Source organism: Stegostoma tigrinum, chromosome 25, assembly GCF_030684315.1.
Source record: "Stegostoma tigrinum isolate sSteTig4 chromosome 25, sSteTig4.hap1, whole genome shotgun sequence".
NCBI lineage: Eukaryota > Metazoa > Chordata > Chondrichthyes > Orectolobiformes > Stegostomatidae > Stegostoma > Stegostoma tigrinum.
In genome coordinates, this window is record NC_081378.1 from 42,253,115 (window position 1) to 42,274,948 (window position 21,834).

A 21,834-nucleotide genomic window follows, 5' to 3' on the forward strand; every position below is an offset into this window, starting at 1 on the left:
CACAGGACACTATGTCTACGCAAAATACCTCAGGAGCTCTTTTGCCATTATCTGTCTGTGAGAATAAATAGTGTTAATATTAATATCAACATCACTCACCCAGTGTGGGGTCATATTCCCAGATGAACCTCTTGGTCAGAAACCTGACCACGATAGCTGTAAATTATAAGAAAAGAATTAGTTCCTATTAAACATGATGATGTTGCAAATCAGAAACAGTGCGACCTTCCACACATTCACCAAATATGTATGCATGGTAAGGACCCAGGGCCTACAGTATTCATGAAACAGAATCCAACAGCCTTTTAAACAAATTGGTAGGGTTTGTGCTCCATTACATGAAATTAAAATCCACGTATTGCTTACTCTTTTCTATGAATAGTTCTCTAATATTTAGGGTAAGGCGCTTCTCAAATGCACTAGAGCGAGGCCATTTCAGATTTGATCTAGCACCTAAATTTGGCATGGCCCCTCAATAGGCAAGGAAATTGAAACACGCTACTTCAGCAGAAAACACCAACCCGCTGGGTCTTATTTCAGTTTCCAGGTTCTTGATGAGAGAATGTCAATGCACCTACTATGGGTCACTGAAAATAGAAGTCATCCTTTCAATGAATAATGAACAAGTGTCAACTTAAATGTTAACGAATAATTCTCTCAAAGTTTTGCAATGAAGTGCAGAATTAAAACAGGTGAATCCTGTGTTGTTGTTGCATTAGCAAATCGTTCTTTATTGAGAAATCTAGCCATTTTCCAGTCCACCGTTACCTATGGTCCAGCATAGCTCCCATGACCATGTCCAGGATATTTGTCAAAACAATGAATTCAATGGTTTATTTCCTAACGGCATCTTGCTATGAATTCTGGCTCATGAGTTTTAACAATTTTGTGGGAAGTTACTATTCTGCTTATGGCTAAATGGAACAAATTTGTTTGTAAAACAAAATAAAAATTACCAGCACCACATTCACAAAGAAGAATATGCTCTTGATTTAGATGTATTGCAATTACAGTTCATCATTGCTTTGACAGAAACATAGTAAGACATGAACAGGATAAAGGCTATTCATCTATCCTGTCCTTCCAAATCTCAAACGGTTGTTTGTTTTCAAAACCAATGGCAAAACCATTTGTCCTCCAATTCCTATTTATTGATAAGGTTTTACTGAATGCTTTACAGAAAACCAGTAGGACATTGAGCTTCCCAAAGCTCTTACATGTTTCCTTTATATCATGGGTGATTTGTGCCTTAGCTCCATTTACACATTTTTGCTGTGTATCCAGCGATACTCTTACCCAAGAAAAACCTGTTGACTGAAGTTGTGAAAATTTAAATTAGCTTAAAATCTCCCGAAATTTCTTTCTGGGGAATGAGTTCCAAAATTTTGTTACACTGTGTCTGAAACAGTGATACCTGATTTAAATATCTTCGATCTAATGTTAATATTATCCCTTTTCGTTCAGGGTTCCCCTCGCAGACGGAAAAACTGTGGATCAAATTTACCCGAATTCCTCCATTGTCCAAAATACCTCAGTTGCATCAGCTTTTGACATTTCTTCATAAATTTCAAACCAAGTCCTCAAAATGTAAGCCTTTAAACGCTGGTATTGTTTAGGAGTCTGTGGCTCATTCTTCCTATGTATACATTTCCTGAGGTTATGTCCATACTTGTAAATGTTACGTCTGTTATTCTCGACCAAGCCCTTGTACAACTAAAAGCACCTTTTCTTTTTTGAACTGTAATCCCTTCGCGATTAAATCTGATACATTGTTCTCCTTGTTCTTCAGTTCTCTATTTGAAGCCAGTTCTGAGCCAATGTATTTTCTTGACCGGCAAATCCTAGAGAGGGACTTGAACCTACAGCTTCAGACTCCGAGGCAGGGACGCTACCCACTCTGCCACAAGATCTCCAACATACCATTTGTTTTCTTAGGAACATTTTGTACATTTTCTACTTGGTGAAATTCTTGGTCCCAAAGAGCAGTGCAGGCTAGATAACAAAGTGTGGGGCTGGATGAACACAGCAGGCCAAGCAGCACCTTAGGAGCACAAAAGCTGACGTTATCGGCCTAGACCCTTCATCAGAAATAAAAGCAGTGCAGGCTGATTGTTGAATGTGCTGGAGGCTGAGTTAGGCAGATATTTGATCAACAAGGCAGTCAAAAGTTTACAAAAATCACCACTGACAGTGCCACCTTAGGAATAAATTAGAAAAAGAAAGAAATAAAAAGTTCAGCATTACTGTCCTTTACACCGTCTTTAGTACAAAGGTACCCAGGTACAGAATCTTAGGAACAAACTAGAAAAATAAAGAGACCAGAAGTTCAGCATTACGGTCCTTCAGAGAGACAGTGGCAGGCCTCACCTCCCAACCACACCAGGCCTCACTGCCAGACTGCAAGAGTTGGCTGTACTTGAAGACTGGAAGTAGCTAGCATACCTTTCATCATGCTCCACTCAGAGCTACAGAGAATAGGAGCCAAAGAACGTGAAGAAATTGCTGGATAGATGGTAAGATAAATGAATAAAGTGAATCCATTCAGCCCTACTGTCACTGCTGCACTGTTACATGGGAATGTATTTGCAGAGGTAAAAGTATTCGTAGTCACAGCTGCCCTTGATCCAAGTTACTAAATGCTGTCACCTCAGCAAAGATCCTTAAAAAACATCTACAAGTCATGTCCTGCCATTGCAGAAATTACCATAAGCTTGCTTCCAATTTAGCATGGCTCTTATTCATGCTGTTACAGTAATCTCTTGCGTAGGGCCTTCTCAAATGTCTTCAGGAAGTTCATAAAGACAATATAATTAACATTCCATTATACACCACAGGGTACGTTGAGATTACTTCAAAAATTTCAGTTAGATTAGTCAGATATTTACCCTTCATAAATCTATTTTAACTCATTTTGTTCAGCCTGTACCATCAGTCACTTTGGGTCTTGGACAATAGATACCAGTAATCTCCATACAACTCATGTTAAATTGATAGGTCTGTGAAAACTTAATTTCTTTTTCACTTCCTTCTTGAAAAACACAAGTAACACTTGCAATTTTCCAAGCCAAAGGCACAATTCCTAGATTTAGGGAGCTTTGAAAAATTCTGATTAATGCACCAGCTATTTCACCAAGTTTTAAAAAAAAACATCCTGATGTAGAAAAAAAATTAGTTCTGCTCAAAGCTTTGATATGCTTTTCTGATCTACCTTTTCTGCTACTAATCCATTCTACAATTCTTCTCACTTACTTAAAAAATTACCTTTGTTTCTTTTGAATACTTAATTTATCGCCGACTCCTTGAATCCCTTGCACGAAAGAAGAAATTTCCCTGGGCTAATATTTCCACATTTTTCTTTTCATGATAACAAAGTCCCAGGATAAACAATATATTTTTAATTAACCTTTGCTGCAATGAGGCCAAACTGAACACAGTGTTCCAGAGGCAGTTTGACAGTACAGCAGTTAGAGGCACCAGGTTATTAACCAAAGCTTTTAAGATTAAAATTTTCTTTGCCACTGACATTTTCTAAGCGATGTCATCTGTCTTCCATTTTTGGTGTTTTAACAACTCCTTCACAGAACCAATGTGATTTTCTGGAGTGACTTAACCATTATGTTGTCAATAAGGTCAGAATTTGCCAACAGATTTAGAAAAGGTTTGAAATATTTTTGACATAAATTACTGCATCAATCTACTTGGAATCAACGAGTTATGGAAATCAGCAAGTTACTGCACTAACGTTCCTTAAAGCAGACATTTGTTGATAAATTTTGTGTGTTTTAGTATAAACCAGATGTAAGCAAGTTTCATGAAACAAAGCCTACATGTAAACAAACAGTCTCAACTGAGTTTCAATCTTAATTTGGAATTAGATTTAACGTATCATTAAAGAAACAACTATTACTTGCTTTGAATAAAACATGAGCCATTGAGAAGGTGAATGAATTTTTAAAGTTTGTTGATTGTTCAATTCTTTAATTGTTTAAACTTCGGTAGCCTCCCTTCGAGAGCACAATAGGTCCATGTGACTTCCACTGGGCACTGTCGAGTAGATGATGTAGAGGCTCATATTTAACATTTCATAAACATTTTCCAGTAGTTGGTTCCTGCTGTTCCTACCAATTGGACATAAAACTCCATTGACCTTTGAGTAGTTTATGTCACCTTTGAGGAGTTATGAATTACTAAGATGGAGCACATCAGTAAAAAGGTATTGATGAACTAATATTTAACATCAGTGAGAGCACCTTCAGAAAAATGATGCATAGTTTTGCTTAAGCCTTAAAGAAAGGATACTAAAGCCATAAGGAATGCACAACATAGATTCACTAAGATACTTGTAAAGACTTGAGATGGTACAACTAAATCTGTTGGAGTAATGAAGGCCAATAGCAGATTTAATAGTGAAATATAAAGTTATTCTGTTTGGAGTGTCAGCATTAATAAATTATAACTTTAAAATGATGCCAAATGATTGACGATACAAGGTACCTTAGCAACCTAGGAACTTAATGAAGAAATTTATTTCAACACAGGACTATTGAAGCAGGGAAAGCTTTGTAACCAAAGGATGTTGATGCAGGGCAAATTTTATTTTAATTGAAAATTTGGTAAGTGCTTAAAGCACAGGAAGATACAAGACTACTACAAAAGAGTAACACAGTGGACTTAATGTCTATGACTCCAGCAAAGAGACAGTTTGGACATCATTGACAGCCAGATCTCTTTCAGTCTTCTAATCAGCAAAGGTGCAAGAATATTTGCTAAGAAAATTAAAAGTTTCCGGATTCTTGAATCAGTTTCAAGGTAAAGAGTATTATTTAGATTTGACCTGCATCCTAGGAGAAATAAATCAGGATTTAAAATTAGCAGTATTATGAAATTATGTCAAATGTTTATTGAAAATCACACCTTTGGAATTGCACTTATCTGCAATATCATAAAAGAACTGTTTAAAAGCACAGAGTCCTGCTAAATTGTACATTGTCCATTTTTTAAAAAAAAACTTCTCTCATGGGATATGGGCATTGCTGGTTGGGCCAGCGTTTATTGTCAATCCCCAGTTTCTGTTGAGAAGATGGTGCCTAAATCACTACAGTGGGTTGACCCACAAAATGTGTGTGTCTGGGTGGGTGGTGTGGGCGTGGGAGCGAGTGCGAGAAAAGAAAGCGAGGATTGTGACCTAGCAACAGTGAAGGAATGGTGAACTATCTCCAAATCATGATGGTGAGTGGCTTTGAGGGGAACTTGTAGGTGGTGATGTTCCCATGTTTGGCTGCCCTTGTCTTCCTAGATGGAAGTGGTCGTGGGTTTGGAAGGATCTTGGGTAAATATCTGCAGTGCATAGTACATGCTGCTGCTACTGAATGTCAGTGGTAGAGTACTGAATACATGTTGGTGTGCTGCCAGACTAGCAGGCTGTTTTGTCCTGGACGGTGTCAAACTTCTCAAGTGTTGTTTCAGGAGCACTCATCCAGGCAAATGGAGGGTCCATCACACTCCTGAGCTGTGCTTTGTAGATGACTGGCCTACTACAACTGACCATCTTCCTATGTGCCAGGTATGATTCCAAATAGCAGAAGTTTTGCCCCCAATACCCATTGATTTCAGTTTTGCCAGGGCTCCTTGATGCTACACCCAGTCGAATAGTGTCTTGATGTCAAGGGCTGTCACTCTCACCTCATCTCTGGAATTCCACTCTTTTGTCCATGTTTGAAGCAAGGCTGTAGCGAGGTCAGGTGAGTGACCCTGGCGGAACCCAAACTGGGCATCACTGAGCAAGTGTTACTCAATAGTAATGATGACGACACCTTCTATCACTTTACTGATGATCGAGAGTAGACTGATTGGGGCGGTTACTGGCCATGTTGGATTGGTACTGCTTTGTGTGTGCAGGACACACTTGGGTAACTTCCGCATTGTCAGGTAGGTGCCTGAGTTGTAACTGTACTGGAAGAGCTTGGCTAGGGGAGCAGTAAGTTTGGAGCACAAGTCTTCAGTACAATTGCAGGAATGTTGTCAAGGCCCATAGCCTTTGTAGTATCCGGTGCCTCTAACCATTTCTTGATATCACATGGAGTGAATTGAATTGACTGAAGACTGCTATCTATAATGCAGGAGACAACTGGAGGAGGTTCAGAGGGTCATCCACTCAGCACTTCTGGCTGAAGTTTGCTGCAAATGCTTCACCCTTATCCTTTGTACTAGGTGTGCTGGGCCCTTCCATCTTTGAGGATGGAGATGTTTGTAGGACCTACCCTTCCAGAGAGCAGTTTAATTGTTCACCACCATTCACAACTGTGTGTGGCAGGACTACGGAGATTAGATCCGATCCATTGTTTGTGAAATCGTTTAGCGCTGTATGTCTATCACTTGCTGCTTATCCTGTTTGGCATGCAAATAGTCCAATTTGGTAGCTTCACCAGGTTGACATTTCATTTTCAGGCATGTCTGGTGCTGCTCCTGGCATGACCTCCCGCACCCTCCATTGAACCAGGATTGATCCCCTGGCTTGATGGTAATGGTTGAGAGGTGGAGGATGTGACAGGCCATGAAGTTACAGATTATGGAGTACAATTTTGCTGCTGTTGATGACCCACAGAGCCTCATGGTCTTGAATTGCTAGATCTGTTCAAAGTCTATCCCATTTAGCATGGCAATTGTGCCACACAACATGGAGGATATTCTCAACATGAAGCAGCACTTTGAATCTACAAGGACTGTGCAGTGGTCACTCTTACTGATACTGTCATGACCAGATGCATCTGCAGCTGATAGATTGAGAAGAATGAGACAAAGTATGTTTTTCCTTCAGGTGATCAAGGAACCAAGACGATGAGCCAATCTAGCAGCTATGTCATTCAGAACCCGACCAACTCGATTATCTGAAGCTGTTATTTGGCTGAAAGTAAATTTGTGCACTTTACAATCCCTTTTCTATCACATAACCCGAACAGCTCTGTTATTACTAATGGCAAATTGCATGCACTTTGTAATGTGCCTGGGAGGTACTGAGAGGCTGATTCCATTACCTGAAGAGTTTGGAGCTAGAGGTGCTAATCTCAGGATGAGGAGTGGCCAACCGGAACTGAGCGGAGGTAAAATTCCTTCATTTCCAAATTCACTTTAAAAATCTCAACCCTACAGATCTAAGGCCCCTCAGTCAGAGTGTAGTCATGACAAAAATCAGTGCATTTTAAAGTAACGGAATCAAGAAATGAGAGAATAAGATGGGAAAACAGTATTGAGGCACACCAGCTATGACTTTCTTGACCAGTCAAACAGGCTCTAGGGGTTATAAAGACAACACATGCTCCCATTTTATTATTCTTTTACTTCCTACAAAATCTGATGGTATGCTATAAACACACAGACAATAAAGTTTGCTTTCTTGACTATGTTACAGCCAGCAATAATAACCAACATTCTCCTATAAAACAAGTTCTATCTCATATTATTTTACACTGTACACAAAATAACACCATTACAATAGCACAAAAGGAGTTTCATACCAACAGGTTAACTTGTCCGTTACATATAGTGTATGGGGACTTCAAAAGAATAAAGTAAAATAGATGAAGAAAATCTGATTACGAGTTCTAAGAAATACTAGAGAATTATTGGTATCAAGATGACAAACTGTAGGAAAATAGTATTTGAAGAACCAAAGGAAAATATGACAGTTTTGTTACATTCATCATCTTCCAGTAACTACTCTCTCATCCAAATGCAGCTAAACCAAAGTTTGAATTAGACTTTTCTGTTTTGTTGTATAGCTGTCCGAACTATTGCCAGAAAAGGAAAATATTTGGCTTATATCTTTCAGTACTCCTACATTAGGAGAGATTTGGCACAAAAATGTATTTTTATGCTGTAGTAATTAGCGATGTTCTAAATATTTTCTAGGTCTGCAGGGATTCTTACTGGATATGTATATTTAATAAAACAAAAAGGACAATGACAAAGTATTTATGATCACATCACATCACTGCTCAAAATTAGACTGACTCCAATGTATTTGGCCTCACTCTAGCAAAGTCCTGTGAGGTGCCCCTCACTTACTGGTTCTTGACTGGAACGTGGGCAACAAACGATCTGTCTTTAATGTGGACTTAATGTCCCACAAGGAAAAAGTCAAACTGTCTCTGCCAATTGTGAAAATCCTTGCAACACAAAGATGGAAAGAAAACGTAGCATAGATTTGAGACAAGCAACAGGAAGAAAGAAAACATAATGAAACATTATGAACCGCGAGACTGGAACAGAACGTAACAATGCTAATTATTTAACGGGGCTGTCAATACTGCCCTTCATCATGAGTGGATGTTCCTACTGTCTATTTTGTTATAAATATAGAAAAGTACACCATAAATTTAAAGTTGAAAAAGGCCATTGAAACTCAAATTGTACTTTCTCAAGCAATCCTAATTCTATAGTCACTCTTGCAGATTATTCCAAACACAGATAACCAATTTAAATTTCCATCTCTTATTGCTATGAGCCTCGGATTTTTTTTAAAGAAGTGATATTTTGGGTATACTTATCTATCACGTTGAATACTTTATCCACCTGGGAGCAATGTTTACTGCCACTCCTTCAATTCTTCTTTCAAAAGCTTAATCTAAACCAGTCATCCCTTACATCCTATCTGTTTTATGATTGGGATCATTCTTGTTGCATTATCCATGTCCCCTCTAATCCATGAAGATTCCTTTTGAAGCATTCAAACTGATCGCACAGCAGTTATAGAATAGCAAGTGTTAAGTCTTATGACAGCTTTTTTAGATGCTGGTGAAGTAATGCATAACTTTCCAAATGCTTTGTTGACACCGTCTAATAAAGCAAGGCCTTAAATCTTTGCCAGCTAGATGGAAATAGGCAGAGAAACAAATGGAATACTGCCCAAAATCAAACATTCCCAAATTAGTTTTGCAGGTGTGCTTGATGTTCTTGATCACAACAGGAAAAATCTGAAGTCTTGCTCAGAAGTCTGACAGCAACTCCACACATTTGCGACATTCTTTCTTCACAGAAAGGGTGAAAATTTCCATGGCATTGGCAACATGGAGTGAGTGAATCTCCGAAACGTACAGATGTTCAAAACATAGTTAATGGGGGGAAAGATAAGAAAATCACAGCTTGTACTTTTTATAATTCATTTAGGTGATGTGGGTGTGATTGTCTGGGCCAGCATTTATTGAGAGATGCTTAATTGTTCATCACTATGCACTGGATGTGTCAGGACTGCGGAGCTCAGATCTGATCCATTGTTTGCGAAACCGCTTAGCTTTGTACATCAATTGCTACTTGTGCGACTTGGCATGCAGCTAGTTCAATATTGTAGCTTCACCAGTTGTCACCTCATTTTTAGGTACACATGGTGCTGCTCCCAACATGCCCTCCTTCCCTCTTCATTGAGCCAGGGTTGATCCCTAGTTTGATGGCAATAGAGTGAAGGATATGCCAGGGAATGAGAATACGGATTATGTTGATGTTCAATTCTGCTGTTGCTGATGGTCCACTCTACCTCATGGATGCCCTATCTTGAATTGCAACGTGTTCAAGATCGATCCAAAATACGACAGTGATAGTGCCACACAATATTATGAAAGATATCTTCAATGTGAAAACAGGACTTGGCCTCCATAAGGATTGTGCAGTGGTCACTCCTGCTGATAATTCATGGACAGACGTATCTGCATTCGGAAAATCGGTAAGGACAAAGTCAGGTATGTTTTTCCTTCTGGTCAGCTCCTTCACCACCTGCTGTAAACCAGTCTAACAGCAGTGTCCATTAGGACTTGACCAATGCAGTCATTGTGTTGCTGAGCCAAACCTCTTGATGGATATTGAAACCCTCCATCCAGAGTACATTTACACTCTTGCCACCCTGAATCTTTTCTCCAACTAGTGTTTAACTTGTATGATTCATCAGGCATAGCCATATATGGAAATCAGCAGGAAGTTTCCTTGTTCACGTTTGGTCTGATGAGATGAGACTCCGTGGGATCTGGAATCAATGTTGTGGAATCCCAGGGCACCTCCCTCCCAAATGCTGCCATCCCTGTTGGATCTGTCCTGTTGGTGGGACAATATATGATCAAGAATAGTGCAGTCTGGAATGTTGCCTTTAAGTTACAATTCTTTAAATCAACATGTTGAGTAGCCTACGGGACACCATGCCCAACTTTTAGAGCTAACCCCCAGATGATAGCATGGTGGACTTTACAATGCCAACAAGGCTGAGTTTTCCACTGTCATTTCTGGTATCTACTTCAATGCCAGGTCATCAGTCTGGCTTCATTCCTTTCCAAGACTTTCCAGTGATCGATATCATTGTGTAGCTAGCTACGTTATTTCAGAGAGCAGTTAAGAATCCATAACATTGCTACAGGTCTGGAGTCTCACTGACCAAACTAGGTAAAGAAGGCAGGAAGTACTTACTTCACTAAAGGACATGTGTGAACAAGGCAGGTTTTAACAATAATTAGCTCATCATTAGCCTTTTAATTCCAGATTTTGTGGGATCCAAGCCCAGGTGCCCAGTGTACTGCCTGGGTCGCCAGATTAGTCGTCCACTGACAATACTGCCATGCCATCACCTCCCCACAGCATCCATAGATGGAAGACTATTGCCCACTAGAACTGGCAACTGACCAAACATCCCTGACAAGGCAAGACTCCAGTTATCTGCTTCAAAATATCAAGAGAGGAACAATATAGTTATCTGCTCCTGTGTGAAATTCTCGTGATTAACTCCTGACAGTTAGCCAAGAATTTGATATTCTATATAGTTTTGCCAATTATTTACTACCTCTGAACTGGAGGTTCTTCCAAATTTTGTCATCCTGTGGAGTATCCAAGCCACAAAGACCACTGCTGACCCCAATCACCAGACTATGTTGACTTTTGCAAAGAAAATGGAGAAAGGAGGGGCAGGACAGTTGCAACCTACATCAAATGCACTGATTAAAAACTAGGCACAAGTCTCTGCAGGCACGAACGTGCAGTGCTAAATAACAGGTTAGGCTCTATCAAGGCCATATAGTCAACACTCAACCTGAAGACTAAATAAGAATGTTACCACTTGGGTAAATACCAGTAATAACTAACTCTGCGAAGATTATGCTTTGTGAAGCAAACGTAGGGAGAAAACAAGCAAGTAAGGAATTTGTGATCATATCAAGAAGATAGCCAGCCTTGAATGAACCATTAGAATCAGTACAAAAATATATCTCTGTGATGGAGTAAGGTTAAACAGGAACAGGTCATTTCAAACAGAACAATGCTCTACTGGGATTATGGTTCTGTTACACTTGGTGAAGCCGTGGATGAGTTCCAAAGACTTTGTTCGAATATGTTCAAAGTAAAGTCCTGAAAACAGGGCTGGATATAAAGCAGCAAGATGAGATAAAACATTTAAAATGCACTGCTGTTATCTTTCAAAGAACCGTGAGATGCAACTTCATGCTACCTAATTAATGTTCAATAGAATAAGAAGATAAACAATTTCAATTTATCAGTATTATCATGAACGTATCAAAAGGTGGGAGCAAGACATGAACATGAATGTACAAAACTCTCAAAAGCTACTGCACTGACAGCATTTTGTTCAATTATTGCTTTCACCCAAATATACAAAAGAAAAGCTTCCAAAAAGATTCTTGAAGCAGGCTTAAGCATAGCCCAGTGTAAACTCATGACATGATGGAGAGGACTAATACTGGGATCCAGATACCAGAATCATTTTCAAAAGAATAGAAGTTTTAATCAAGAACTGTACCATGTGGAGCCTGTATGCATCAATGCTATGCACATAGAGATGCCCAAGGGATGCAATAAAATAGATAACAATAATATTGATTATGAATCATGAACACCAGGGAAGCAGTTTGTCTGGACTCTGCATCACTTCTTTAAATACAATTAATCACCCATTTTCTCCACTGACTTTGTCTTCCTTTATAATTAGTTTTATTACTGTAATTGTGGATTCTGATTTCTTGTAGAGCCACAAGCAATTACTGAAGAAGCGTGTAGATTTGGAACAAGCTACAGATAATGATAGCTCAGATGCTGATTTCCCAAATTATTGACTTTTGGTCACTCATTCATCCATTTACCACATCACATTGATTACTGTTTGTTTTAACTCACAAAGAAGCTGCTTAATTAAACACAACAGGAACAGTACCATGCACAGCAGGATATTAATCCAAAATGCAAAGGAAAAATGTGGTTTTGATAGATTAATGCGCATCAAGGAAACTGGGAGCACTGGTCTCAGGTATGGAAACACGTTCATCCCCATAGTTTTTAAAACACCTCATTGTGCGAAACACTGCCATCATAAATAAACATGAGTCACAAAATCTATATTTATCTGGCAGCTTCATTCAGAAAAAGGTATCTTGCAGCTGCTAAAAGAGAGCCCTGGCAAAGGACTGGTGCCTTCAGTCAAATTAACATTCTTCATTTAACCACAATGCAACAGTACATGTGCTCAACAGAGGAAAAATTTCTCTCAGCATTGCAAAACATGCTATCCTGCTGAATTTCTTCTAAAACAGCTTTCCCATTGCTAAGATAATAAAATGTGGAGCTGGATGAACACAGCAGGCCAAGCAGCATCTCAGGAGCACAAAAGCTGACGTTTCGGGCCTAGACCCTTCATCAGAGAGGGGGATGGGGGGAGGGGACTGGAATAAATAGGGAGAGAGGGGGAGGCGGACCGAAGATGGAGAGTAAAGAAGATAGGTGGAGAGGGTGTAGGTGGGGAGGTAGGGAGGGGATAGGTCAGTCCAGGGAAGACGGACAGGTCAAGGAGGTGGGATGAGGTTAGTAGGTAGCTGGGGGTGCGGCTTGGGGTGGGAGGAAGGGATGGGTGAGAGGAAGAACCGGTTAGGGAGGCAGAGACAGGTTGGACTGGTTTTGGGATGCAGTGGGTGGGGGGGAAGAGCTGGGCTGGTTGTGTGGTGCAGTGGGGGGAGGGGATGAACTGGGCTGGTTGAGGGATGCAGTGGGGGAAGGGGAGATTTTGAAACTGGTGAAGTCCACATTGATACCATATGGCTGCAGGGTTCCCAGGCGGAATATGAGTTGCTGTTCCTGCAACCTTCGGGTGGCATCATTGTGGCAGTGCAGGAGGCCCATGATGGACATGTCATCAAGAGAATGGGAGGGGGAGTGGAAATGGTTTGCGACTGGGAGGTGCAGTTGTTTGTTGCGAACTGAGCGGAGGTGTTCTGCAAAGCGGTCCCCAAGCCTCCGCTTGGTTTCCCCAATGTAGAGAAAGCCGCACCGGGTACAGTGGATGCAGTATACCACATTGGCAGATGTGCAGGTGAACCTCTGCTTAATGTGGAATGTCATCTTGGGGCCTGGGATGGGGGTGAGGGAGGAGGTGTGGGGACAAGTGTAGCATTTCCTGCGGTTGCAGGGGAAGGTGCCGGGTGTGGTGGGGTTGGAGGGCAGTGTGGAGCGAACAAGGGAGTCACGGAGAGAGTGGTCTCTCCGGAAAGCAGACAGGGGTGGGGATGGAAAAATGTCTTGGGTGGTGGGGTCGGATTGTAAATGGCGGAAGTGTCGGAGGATAATGCGTTGTATCCGGAGGTTGGTAGGGTGGTGTGTGAGAACGAGGGGGATCCTCTTGGGGCGGTTGTGGCGGGGGCAGGGTGTGAGGGATGTGTCGCGGGAAATGCGGGAGACGCGGTCAAGGGCGTTCTCAATCACCGTGGGGGGGAAGTTGCGGTCCTTAAAGAACTTGGACATCTGGGATGTGCGGGAGTGGAATGTCTTATCGTGGGAGCAGATGCGGCGGAGGCGGAGGAATTGGGAATAGGGGATGGAATTTTTGCAGGAGGGTGGGTGGGAGGAGGTGTATTCTAGGTAGCTGTGGGAGTCGGTGGGCTTGTAATGGACATCAGTTACAAGCTGGTTGCCTGAGATGGAGACTGAGAGGTCCAGGAAGGTGAGGGATGTGCTGGAGATGGCCCAGGTGAACTGAAGGTTGGGGTGGAAGGTGTTGGTGAAGTGGATGAACTGTTCGAGCTCCTCTGGGGAGCAAGAGGCGGCGCCGATACAGTCATCAATGTACCGGAGGAAGAGGTGGGGTTTGGGGCCTGTGTAGGTGCGGAAGATGGACTGTTCCACGTAACCTACAAAGAGGCAGGCATAGCTGGGGCCCATGCGGGTGCCCATGGCCACCCCCTTAGTCTGTAGGAAGTGGGAGGAGTCAAAAGAGAAGTTGTTGAGTGTGAGGACGAGTTCCGCTAGGCGGATGAGAGTGTCGGTGGAGGGGGCCTGGTCGGGCCTGCGGGACAGGAAGAAGCGGAGGGCCTTGAGGCCATCTCCATGCGGAATGCAGGTGTACAGGGACTGGACGTCCATGGTGAATATGAGGTGTTGGGGGCCAGGGAATTGGAAGTCCTGGAGGAGGTGGAGGGCGTGGGTGGTGTCACGGACATAGGTGGGGAGTTCCTGGACCAAAGGGGAGAAAATGGAGTCCAGATAGGTGGAGATGAGTTCGGTGGGGCAGGAGCAGGCTGAGACGATGGGTCGACCAGGGCAGGCAGGTTTGTGGATTTTGGGAAGGAGATAGAAACGGGCCGTGCGGGGTTGGGGAACAATGAGGTTGGAGGCTGTGGGTGGGAGGTCCCCTGAGGTGATGAGGTCATGAATGGTGTTGGAGATGATGGTTTGGTGCTCGGGTGTGGGGTCATGATCGAGGAGGCGGTAGGAGGTGGTGTCGGAGAGTTGGCGTCTGGCCTCGGCGATGTAGAGGTCAGTACGCCATACTACCACTGCGCCACCCTTGTCTGCGGGTTTGATGGTGAGGTTGGGGTTGGAGCGGAGGGAGCGGAGGGCTGCCCGTTCTGCGGGGGAGAGGTTGGAGTGGGTGAGAGGGGTGGAGAGGTTGAGGCGGTTAATGTCTCGACGGCAGTTGGAGATGAAGAGGTCGAGGGAGGGTAGGAGGCCTGGGGGTGGTGTCCAGGAGGAGGACTTGTGTTGGAAGCGGGTGAAGGGGTCAGTGGAAGGAGGGTTGGGTTCCCGGTTGAAGAAGTAGGCATGCAGGCGAAGACGGCGGAAAAAACATGCTACCTACTAACCTCATCCCACCTCCTTGACCTGTCCGTCTTCCCTGGACTGACCTATCCCCTCCCTACCTCCCCACCTACACCCTCTCCACCTATCTTCTTTACTCTCCATCTTCGGTCCGCCTCCCCCTCTCTCCCTATTTATTCCAGTCCCCTCCCCCCATCCCCCTCTCTGATGAAGGGTCTAGGCCCGAAACGTCAGCTTTTGTGCTCCTGAGATGCTGCTTGGCCTGCTGTGTTCATCCAGCTCCACATTTTATTATCTTGGAATCTCCAGCATCTGCAATTCCCATTATCTCTGATTCCCATTGCTAACATGGCTCAGCAAAGGGAAGATGTTTTATACAGGTACTATACATTCAGACCTTATTAGAGATGTCATTAGCATTTGGCCCACGATATGGGTGATCTGTAAATATCTCCTTGTTTAATTGCTTTTTTTTGTGTGTTTTTTTTTGCTATTCAAGAGGAAGACAATCTGGGAAGGAATATCTACTGTTGATTCAGTGTTAAAAATAAGCATGGTAAGATGAGTCACTATCGAGTCAGGCACACAGGAAAGGTCCATCAGCTTTGCCAATAAAATTGAATCTTTGAGGCTTATTTTCTGAATAACATACCGATGGGAGGAAATTGTTTGCACTACCAGCTGATTGGAAACCTTGTGGCCAACATGCACTGGCACTAGGTGCGACGTGCCATCTCTCGCATCTTCAAATCAATTTCCAAACCAGCACTATTATTCTCCAAAAGCAAAACAAGGTAGACAGTGGCAATCTGAAATAAAAGACAATTGGAGCAGTATCATCCATGGCAGAAACTTAGGGCTACATTTTACTGGGGGTAGCTGGAATAGACAGCCCAAACTCTAGAACCCAACCCAACCCAACAGGAAAGTTGACCTGCTTTAAGCTCACCTGCCCCTCAGCTGTTGCTGAACTGATTAACAGTGGGATTGCTGCCCCTCAGTGAGAGGAATCTGATTAAGTCACAGCAGCACCAGAGCTAGAAGCAGCTACTGCAGGAAGGAACATCGAAGAGAACATGGCTGCCGTGGAAAGGTATGTCCACAGGTATGGGAGTACAGCCACGTTTGGTACTGCAAGCAGCATGAAAGGACGGACAGGCTGATCTCTTGTAGAGGGGGATTTCACATTACATAATGAAGCATCCCATCCTCTCTCATGTAGGCCACAAAAATGCCTGCCAACTCCAGAGTGATTGCCTATATCAGTTGCATATTAGCCGTTGACAGCATTTATCGAAGTCAATAGGTTTGTTAACAAATCTTGATTTATTTACAAATGGCAGACAGGCTGTCAGCTTCATTGTTTGCACACTTAATGTATTACAGGGGTCAGCCCAGGGTGGGGCAGGCAGGTTGTGCGACAGCCATGTTATCTATATTATTATGTGCCTCAAGCACCCATGGTCTAGCTGAAAACATTCACCAGGAAGAATCCAGCCCAGAATGAATTTTGGGACGGGCATCATATTTCTGCTCAGAAGATAAAAGTGAATTTCTCCAGGAAATTGGGATTGTGGTCTCAAGCACGGAGATGTGTGTCTTGAAACAGGACCAGCACCTGACAAGTTAACTTTGCTCTTCTCTCTACAAATGTTGACTGCCCTGCTGAATTTCACAGCACCTTTGGTTAGAGTTTTGTGTTCTATTCTAGAGATATCACCAGAATGCCTGAACCCAAACACAAGCACAAGCTTAACACTGCAACAGAATACTTGGGAGAACAGTGGAATTTCAATTTGTCTTGAATCTTGACACCTTTGAGCTGCTTCACCCCACTGCCTTAAGATATGATTTCTTTTTTTATTCATTTGTGGGATGTGGCTTTCACTGGCAGGGCTAGCATTTGGTGCCCACCCTAGTTGTTCTTGAGAAGGTGGTGGTGAGCTGCCTTCTTGAACCGCTACAGTCCACCTGCTGTGGGTTGACCCACAATGCTATTAGAGAGGGAATTTCAGGATTTTGACCAGGTGACAGTGAAGAAACAGCGATATATATCCAAGTCAGGATGGTGTGTGACTAGAGGGGGAACTTGGAGGTGATAGTGTTCCTATATACCTGCTGCCCTTGGCATTCTAGATGGGAACTGGTCATGGGTTTGGAAGGTTCTGTCTGAGGATCTTTGGTGAATTTCTGTACGCCTTGTAGGTAGTACACACTGCTGCCACAGTGACGGAAAGAGTGGATGCTTATGGACGTTGTGTCATTCAAGCAGGCTGCTTTGTCCTGGATGGTATCAAGATTCTTGAGTGTTGTTGGGGCTGCACTCATCCAGGCAAGTGGGGAGCATCCCATCACACTCCTGACTTGTGCCTTGTAGATGGTGGACAGGCTTTGAGGTGAGTTACTCGCTGCAGTATTCCTAGCTTCTGTCCTGCTCTTGCAGTCACTGTGTTTATGTGGTGAGACCAGTTGAGTTTCTGGTCAATGATAACCCCCAGGATGTTGCAGTAGGGGATTCAGTGATATGACACCATTTAATGTCAAGGAGCAGTGCTTAGATTGTCTCTTATTTGTGACAGTTGTAACCTTCCATTTGTGTGGCATGAATGTTACTTACCATTTGTCTGTGCAAGCCTGGATATTGTCTACATCTTACTGCATTTGAACATGGACTGCTTCAGTATTTGGGGAGTTGCAAATAGTGCTGAACATCACAAATCATTGGCAAACATCCCCATGTCTAACCTTATGATGGAGGGAAGGTCATTCATGAAGCAACTGAAGATGATTGGGCCGAGGACACTACCTTGAGGATCTCCTGCAAAGATGTCCTGAAGCTGAAATAACTGACTTCCCAAAACCATGACCATCATCCTACACGTCAGGTATGACTCCAACCAAAGTTTGCCCCCGATACCCACTGATTCCAGTTTTGCTAGGGCTCCTTGGTGCCACACTCGGTCCCAGATGCAGCCTTTATATCACGGGCTGTCATTCTCACCTCACCTCTGAAATTCAGTTCTTTTGTCCATGTTTGAACCAAGGCTGAAATGAGGTCAGGAGCCGAGTGCTCCTGGCAGAACCCAAACTGGGTATCACTGTGCAGGTGCTGCTAGATAACACTGTTGGTGACACCTTCCATCACTTAATGGAGAGAAGACTAATGGGGTGGGAATTGGCCGGGTTGGATTTGTCCTGATTTTTATGTACAGAACATACCTGGGCAATTTTCCGTATTGTCGGGTTAATACCAGTGACATAACTTTACTGGCACAGCTTGGCTAAGGGAGCGGCAAGTTCTGGAGCACAAGTCTTCAGTACTATTGCTAAAATATAATGAGGGCTCGTAGCCTTTACCGTATCCAGTGACTCCAACTGTTTCTTGATATCACGTGGAGTGAATCAAATTGGCTGAAGACTGGTATCTGTAATGCTGCAGACCACTGGAGGAGGCCGAGATAGATCATCCACTTGGCACTTCTGGCTGCAAAAGATTCTGCCTTATCTTTTACACTGATATTCTGGACTCTTTCATCATTGAGGATGGGGCTATTGTGGTGCCTCCATTCATGTCCGGATTCAACTGTCCACCACCATTCACAACTGGATGTGGTAGAACTATTCAGCTTAGATCTGATCCGTTGGTTGTGGAGTCACTTAGGTCTGTCTATCGCTTCCTGCTTTTGCTGTTTGAATGCAAGTAGTCCTAATCAGTGGCTTCACCAGGCTGATACTTCATCTTCAGATATGTCTGGTGCTGCTCCTAGCGTGCCCTCCTGTACTCTGCGTTGAACCAAGGCTTATCTCCTGGCTTAATGGTAATGGTTCAGTGGGTGATACACCAGGCCATGAGGTTACAGATTGTGCTGGAGTACTGTTCTGCTGCTGTTGTTGGCCCACAGCATCTCATGGATGCCCAGCCTTGAGTTGTTAGATCTGTGCTTGGTCTGTCCCATTTAGCACGGTGTCACACAACACAATGGAGGGTATTTTCAAGAAGACAGGGCTTCTTCTCCATAAGGACTATGCGATGGTCACTCTTACCAATACTGTCATGAACAGATGCAACTGCAGCTGTTAGATTGGTAAGGCTATAGTATGTTTCTCCCTCTTGTTGGTTTCCTCACCATCTGCCACAGACCCATTTTAGCGGCTGTGTCCTTTAGGACCCGACCAGCTCGATCAGTAGTACAGCTGTCGAGCAACTCTTGGTGTTGAACATTGAAATTCCCCACTCAGAGCACATTTGTGCCCTTGCCATCCTCAGCGCTTCCTCCAAGGTGTTATTCAACATGGAGAAGTGCAGATTCATCAGCTGAGGGAGGACGGTATGTGGTGATCAGTAGAGGGTTTCCATGCCCATGTTTAACCTGAAGCCATGAGACTTCATGGGGTCAGGAGTCAATGTTGAAGACTCCCAGAGCAACTCCCTCCCAACTGTATACCATTGTGTCGATGACACAGGACATGTCCAGGGATGGGGAGGGTTGTGTGGGACATTGCCTTGTAAGGTATGATTCCATGAGTATGACAATGTGAGGCCATTGCTTAACTAGTCTGTGAGACAGCTCTCCCAATCTTGGCACTAGCCCCAGGTGTTAGTGAGAAGGACTCTGCAGGTTCCATAGGGCTGTTTCTGCCATTGTCTTTTCTGGTGCCTAGGTCGATGCCAGGTAATCCATCTGGTTTCATTTCTTTGAGACTTTGTAGTGACTGGTACAACTGAGTGATTAGCTAGGCCATTTCAGAGGGAAATTGACAGTCAACCACATTGCTGTGAGTCAGGAGTCTCATGTAGGCCAGGCCAGGTGAGGATGGTAGATTTCCTTCCCTGAAGGACATTAGTGAACCAGAAGGGTTTTCCAACAATCGGCAACGATTTCATGGTGATGAGTGGATTTTTACTTACACATTTTTTAAAAAATTTAATTCAAATTCCACCAACTGCCATGGCGGGATCTGAACCCAGGTCCCCAGAACATTATCTGGGTCTCTGGGTTAATAATCTAGCGATAATACCACAGGCAGAAGACTAAAATAAATTGATCAAAAAGTTTAACTGTTTATGACACAAAACAGAATTAGTATTGTTATTATTCACATTCCCATCAACTACATCTGTTTCAGGGCTAAAACCATATTCTGTGTCTCTTGGCCTCTCCAACTCCAATCATACTTCAATATCTTCCTTGAAACTCACCGCTTTCCACATTTGGCTGGTTTGAAAACAATGCTAAAAACACACAATATGTGCACGATGCAGTATAGAAGATTTTCTTGGGTTTTGAGGAGGTGACTAATGAAAGAAAATCGAGGAAGGTTTGGTTGAAAGAATTCCTTTCCTCCTATTGTCTACCTAAATAGCATTGCAGCTGAATTTCCTGTGTGGTTTTCAGGCGGACTGGCCTGGAGAAGGTGAAATAATGTAAACTGCTTGAAAATCCATTTCAGGATCAGTTTTACCCCACTGGCAGAACTGGGTGCAGTTCAGGGGCTAACTGCTCCATGAAAACTGCTGTTGGCTTATAATCCAGGAGGAGAAACACCAAGGAGATTAAGACCATAAGTAGTAAGAGAAGAGTCAGGCCATACAGCCCATCAAGTCTGTTCTGCCATACAATGAAATAATCCTGAATTCCATTTTCCTGCCTTATCCTCAATCCCCAATTTCCTGGCTGATTAAACATCTGGCTATCTCAGCCTTAAATATACTTAATGACCAGTCTCAACAGCTCTCTGTGGTAAAGAATTCAACAGATTCACTCCCTTTGAGAGAAGAAATGCCTTCTCATCTTTGTCTTAAATGTATGACTCCTTATTCTGATACTAATGTCCTCTGGTCCTCGGCTCTCCTGGTAGAGGAATCAGCCTTTCTGCATTTACTCTGTCAAGTTTCCTAAATATCTTGTATGTTTCAACATGGTCCCCTCTCTCTCTTCTATACGCCAATGAGCACAGACCCAACCAACATAACATCTCCTCATATGACAGTCCCTCCATACCTCCAATCAGCCTGGTGAATCTTCCCTTGTCTGCCTCAAATGTCAAAAGATCTTTCTTAGAAGAAGGGCCCAAAACTGTTCATAGTACTCCAGCTGTAGCCTGACAAGTATCTTGTACAGTTTTAGCAAAACCTCCCCATTGTTATACTCCATTCCCTTTGAAATAAAGACCAAGATTCCACTTGTCTTCCCTATTATCCGAACTTGGATGCTAATTTTTTGCAATTTGTGAACATTGAGTCTCTGTATAATGTAAACACGTGTTTGCCTGCCATATCCTTGAGAGACGGCCCCTTACTTTACAGCACAAGAGCACACTTGCTCATAATTACAGTGACTGCCTGAAACAGCCTTTGTTCCAGGGAGAATGAGATTCAAAACCTCGGTGGCAAAAAGGATGCTTGAAGCCCAACCAATCTCCTCTTTAAAAGCATCCCAAATACTTCCATTATTAATCTTCTGTATTTCAGTGCCAAGGCCACAATACAACTCTCGAATACAATGGCCATCCAACAGTCTGATTCAATAGGTCTCAAATGTTTTACCAGCCACTATGTTTATACTATATATGTTTATACCCCATGACAGCTCCTACACCTTCCAGCAGCAAATTCCTTTTTAGCCGTCAGTAGAGACTCAGGTCCAGCCAAAGTCAAACACAAACTCCAACTAGGATCAGGTATCAAGGGCCAACCTAATTTCTGGCCCTTCTATCAGTTTTGATGCCAGCAAGCCAGAAGGATGAAGCAATTTTGGCCTCAATCTG

The 21,834-nt window shown here is 43.1% G+C and overlaps 1 protein-coding gene across 5 annotated transcripts in view; it reads right to left on the reverse strand.

The window, feature by feature from the left end:
* Positions 1-21,834, reverse strand: part of rerg (RAS-like, estrogen-regulated, growth inhibitor) — an 80,444-nt gene that overhangs the window by 22,881 nt on the left and 35,729 nt on the right. For all 5 annotated transcript variants that reach the window (XM_048554474.2, XM_048554475.2, XM_048554473.2 and 2 more), the window contains exon 3: positions 100-156. In XM_048554474.2, the coding sequence (XP_048410431.1) occupies positions 100-156 (57 nt within the window). The remainder of the gene's footprint in view (positions 1-99; positions 157-21,834) is intronic.